General features: G+C 46.5%; 1 protein-coding gene across 1 annotated transcript in view; it reads right to left on the reverse strand.

Annotated features, from left to right (window-relative positions):
• The window catches only part of Sfrp4 (secreted frizzled related protein 4), a 15,498-nt gene extending 10,843 nt beyond the window's left edge, over positions 1–4,655 (reverse strand). The window contains exons 1-2 of the mRNA XM_010640485.3: positions 4,635–4,655; positions 4,356–4,530 (exon numbers count right to left, since the gene is read on the reverse strand). Of these exons, the coding sequence (XP_010638787.3) occupies positions 4,356–4,530; positions 4,635–4,655 (196 nt within the window). The remainder of the gene's footprint in view (positions 1–4,355; positions 4,531–4,634) is intronic.
• Positions 4,656–4,688: the final 33 nt, after the last annotated feature.

Genomic DNA, 4,688 nt, shown 5'->3' on the forward strand with positions numbered 1-4,688 from the left:
CCTCCGTGCAGAAGCGCTGACATCATCGTCTCCCGGCTTTGCATAGTACTGAAGTCCATCCTTTTTCTTAAGATCAAGAGAAAAAGAGCATCTGGCTAGTCCTTCTGGAAGCTACGGGAGGGTGCAAGCGAGAAATGCAAAAGAAAGAAAGGCGCTCTTTGCTTCCTCAGCCTCGGATTCTTCCCCAAAGTCTTGGGGTGGGGGATGGGAAGCACCGCGGCCCTCCACTTTGGATACCCGTTTTGCTTTGTCCAGTAGGGGGCGTAAGACGCACCGAGCAGGGACAGTCTGTGAGGGAGACAGCAGGCGACTCTCCTACAGAGGCACACTTTATATAAACCACCCCACGCGCCCTAGTTCTGTGCAGCTTGTTTTCTTTTTGTTGTATTTGTGGCAGCGGCAGTGGCGGTGAACATTCGCTCTGTCTCAGACTTTTCCAGAATCGCACTTAGGTTGTGTCTGCACCAGGAACTTCACAGGACGGCTCAGAGCCACCAAAGCATCTTCTAGCTTGAGAGAGGTCTTCTGGCAAGTCTTCGTGTCCAGTGATCTTCATCCTTATAGCCTAATTTTTTAGGCTGGGAGATCGAACCTAGGGGCATTTTATCCCAGAGCTACCTCCCAAGCTCTGTTTGTTTTTTCATTTTGAGACAGTGTTGTTGCTAGGATGACTTTGAACTTGGTGGTCCTCCTGCCTCAGCCTCTCGAGTAACTGGAAGTACGAATGTTGATCTCTGCTGTACTTGGAGGTGATCATTTGAGGAGGAAGCTGTGTCCCATGGGAAGAGTTTATGTTTGTTTCGTTTTGTCTTCTATCTTATTTGCATCAGGTAGAGCTAAGACCCAGCTGCTGGACCCACTCACTACCCACAAAAAAGGGACACTTACTTGTTGCTAGTATACATCAATTAGTAATCAGTAAGACTTCTGGTGTATATCTGCTTAGGGCATTAGCAATGGGAAATATGTTCTCTGAACAGTAATCTTTAAAACCATAGTTCAGTTTGAAATCTAGGTTTGAGGCGTTTTTTTCCCTCCCAAGCTCAGGCCCACAAAATTAGCTTAGTTTGACCTTGACCAAGAAGGAGGACTAAAATAGCTGGGAAAATAAATATTACTGACATTTATTGGGCCTCTACAATGGCCCAGGCACGGAGCTAAGCATTTCAAATGTTTTTTTGTTTTTTTGTTTTTTTTAAGGAGTATGAGTTAAACTGGTTAAGCTAAAAGGACAAACATTTCAGAATTCACCAGTGGAGTTCTGATCTCTCTGGGGACAATCCAGTCCCGTGGAGAAAGGTATTCTGGTTTCCTATAGAATGCATTTAAAGTCACAAAGATACCATACTGAGCAAGGAAACTATCGGGTAAGCAAAGCGATGTTGGTGAAAAATTGGGTCATTTCCAGCAGGCAAATCCTAGGAGTCAAAAGCCTTTGCTTCACGACAGACACTTTCAGCATGAGTTCCTATCAGGGGAGCAAGCAAAGGGTGGACCTCCCTGCCCCTTTTTTATGAGTTGTTTCGAAGAGGGCAGACTTAAAAGGAGCTCAGACTTCAGCAGCCAGTTTGGATTTCTGCCTTTGTTTTTTGCCAGTCCCAAGACACCAGACTTCAGGGGCCTCTCTGATATTCCCTGGTTGCATGTCCTTTACACATGGGTGATGGGGAGTCAAGAGTCCTCTTCTGGAGAGCTCTTTGCTTACCCGATGGGGCCATGGTGTTATCATATTTCTCTAAAATAAGAGGCAGCTGGGAAATAATCAGCCTTGGAAACTAGAGATCAAAAATGCCAGCTCTGATCAGCCTATTCGTGCCTACCTGCCATCACCGTTCTCTTGCTTGGTGGCTATTCTGTAAGGCATTCCTCTAGAATGCACTCAGTTCATCACTGCAAGCTGAACGAGCTCCCTCCTAGTGGGCCTTCTCTCCAGCAACCCCCTTCAGGCTTTGAAGTGCCTGCTTCTCTGCCCACCTTTTAAAAGCCTGGGTTTCATCTTTAGCTCTTCTCATTCTTAACACGCACTACTTCAGATTTTTTTGATTTTGACCTGGAGGGCTGGACAATTTACTGCCCAGTGTCCCTTGGAGGGTGGGGAGCCACTGCCCCAGGAGCCAGTGTTCTCTGGGGCTTCAAGTCCTACCTATATGTGCATGTCCTCTAAAGCCCAGAGCCCTGCTGCTTTCTGAAAGTGTTTATCCACCTATCTCGCAGGTGTCTCCCCCTGACTAATCCACTGGAATCTAAAGTCAGCCACTCCTAACTGGCATTGATCTCCTTTCCCCACGAACACTGAATCCCAGTGACCCAAGCTAGAAACCCTTACCCCTGTGATTGATTGACCGATTGATGGGAGGTTACTGGGGATTGAGCTCAGGGCTCTCATACTGAGCTTTATCTCCTGCCACTTTTATTTTTTACTTTGAGACAGGGTTTCCCTAAATTGTCCAGGCTGTTTAAACTTGTGATCTTCCCAAATTGCTGGAGTGAGAGGGGTGGGCCACATACACCTGACTCCCTCTGAATCTAAAGCCTTCCGTAGTAAGATTCTCAACTCTGTTCTTCCCTCTTCCTTTGACTGGTGCTTTCGCTCAGCCTGGATTTCTTGCCTGGATTATAACACTTGCCTGTATGGTCTTCTGCCTTCTCTTTGGCCCTACCCATTCACCAAGATGACAGCTCAGTGCCTTCTTAGCCAAGTACATGCCTGATGCCCCTCTCTAGCTTTAAATCCATCCACAGCTCTCACCAATCTCAGTATTAATAACAAAAATCCTTAAAATGGATTGTAAGGTCCTGAGTGATCTGGTTCTGGAGTACTCTCCTGCTTTGTGTCTGAACCCCAGCACTATGTCCTTCCTTCAGAACTGTCCTCGCTTGACTCCTTTAACCTCCACACCAAATGCTTGTAATGAGGCTATGGACTTGGAAACAAGGTCTTTTTGAAGTTGCCATCTTTTAAAAAATTGCATGTTATAGAGCCAAACATTACTTAAATATAAATACAATTAACATGTTTGTTTTGGGGTACTGGGGATCGAACCCAGGCTTTTCACACTGAGTTATACCCCCGTCCCTTTTTATTTTTTATTTTGAGATAGGCTCTTCATATATTGCTAAATTGCCCGGGCTGCGTTTGAATTCCTGATTCTGATCTTCCTGCCTCACCTCCTGGAAGGCTGCGGTTACAGGGGCACACCACAGCCTGGCGGAAGAATTCTTTCTTCAAGATGCAGAGCCTGGGCTGGACAATTTACTGCCCAGTGTCCCTTGGAGGGTGGGGAGCCACTGCCCCAGGAGCCAGTGTTCTCTGGGGCTTCAAGTCCTACCTATATGTGCATGTCCTCTAAAGCCCAGAGCCCTGCTGCTTTCTGAAAGTGTTTATCCACCTATCTCGCAGGTGTCTCCCCCTGACTAATCCACTGGAATCTAAAGTCAGCCACTCCTAACTGGCATTGATCTCCTTTCCCCACGAACACTGAATCCCAGTGACCCAAGCTAGAAACCCTTACCCCTGTGATTGATTGACCGATTGATGGGAGGTTACTGGGGATTGAGCTCAGGGCTCTCATACTGAGCTTTATCTCCTGCCACTTTTATTTTTTACTTTGAGACAGGGTTTCCCTAAATTGTCCAGGCTGTTTAAACTTGTGATCTTCCCAAATTGCTGGAGTGAGAGGGGTGGGCCACATACACCTGACTCCCTCTGAATCTAAAGCCTTCCGTAGTAAGATTCTCAACTCTGTTCTTCCCTCTTCCTTTGACTGGTGCTTTCGCTCAGCCTGGATTTCTTGCCTGGATTATAACACTTGCCTGTATGGTCTTCTGCCTTCTCTTTGGCCCTACCCATTCACCAAGATGACAGCTCAGTGCCTTCTTAGCCAAGTACATGCCTGATGCCCCTCTCTAGCTTTAAATCCATCCACAGCTCTCACCAATCTCAGTATTAATAACAAAAATCCTTAAAATGGATTGTAAGGTCCTGAGTGATCTGGTTCTGGAGTACTCTCCTGCTTTGTGTCTGAACCCCAGCACTATGTCCTTCCTTCAGAACTGTCCTCGCTTGACTCCTTTAACCTCCACACCAAATGCTTGTAATGAGGCTATGGACTTGGAAACAAGGTCTTTTTGAAGTTGCCATCTTTTAAAAAATTGCATGTTATAGAGCCAAACATTACTTAAATATAAATACAATTAACATATTTGTTTTGGGGGTACTGGGGATCGAACCCAGGCTTTTCACACTGAGTTATACCCCCGTCCCTTTTTATTTTTTATTTTGAGATAGGCTCTTCATATATTGCTAAATTGCCCGGGCTGCGTTTGAATTCCTGATTCTGATCTTCCTGCCTCACCTCCTGGAAGGCTGCGGTTACAGGAGCACACCACAGCCTGGCGGAAGAATTCTTTCTTCAAGATGCAGAGCCCCCAGGTGTAGGGACCTCCACCCTCCAGGCCTTGCCAGTTGGTGGGGAAGAGGAGCAGCCTTGCTGCTCTGAGACCTTGAGACAAAGTCCCTGAATCCCAGGCCTGTTGCAAGGACCATCATGAGTAAGTATCATTTCTTCCGGAAAAGACCAGTCTTTCCTGTTTAATTTGGAAAGAGTTTGCAGTTTTTCCAAGGAGCAAGTTACATGCAGTGCAGCCTTCCTCATCGTGACGATCTTGAAATCGCCCCTGTGCATTGC

The sequence above is a fragment of the Fukomys damarensis genome, unplaced genomic scaffold (genome assembly GCF_012274545.1).
Source record: "Fukomys damarensis isolate Sample0158 unplaced genomic scaffold, DMR_v1.0_HiC HiC_scaffold_17, whole genome shotgun sequence".
Taxonomy (NCBI): Eukaryota; Metazoa; Chordata; class Mammalia; order Rodentia; family Bathyergidae; genus Fukomys; species Fukomys damarensis.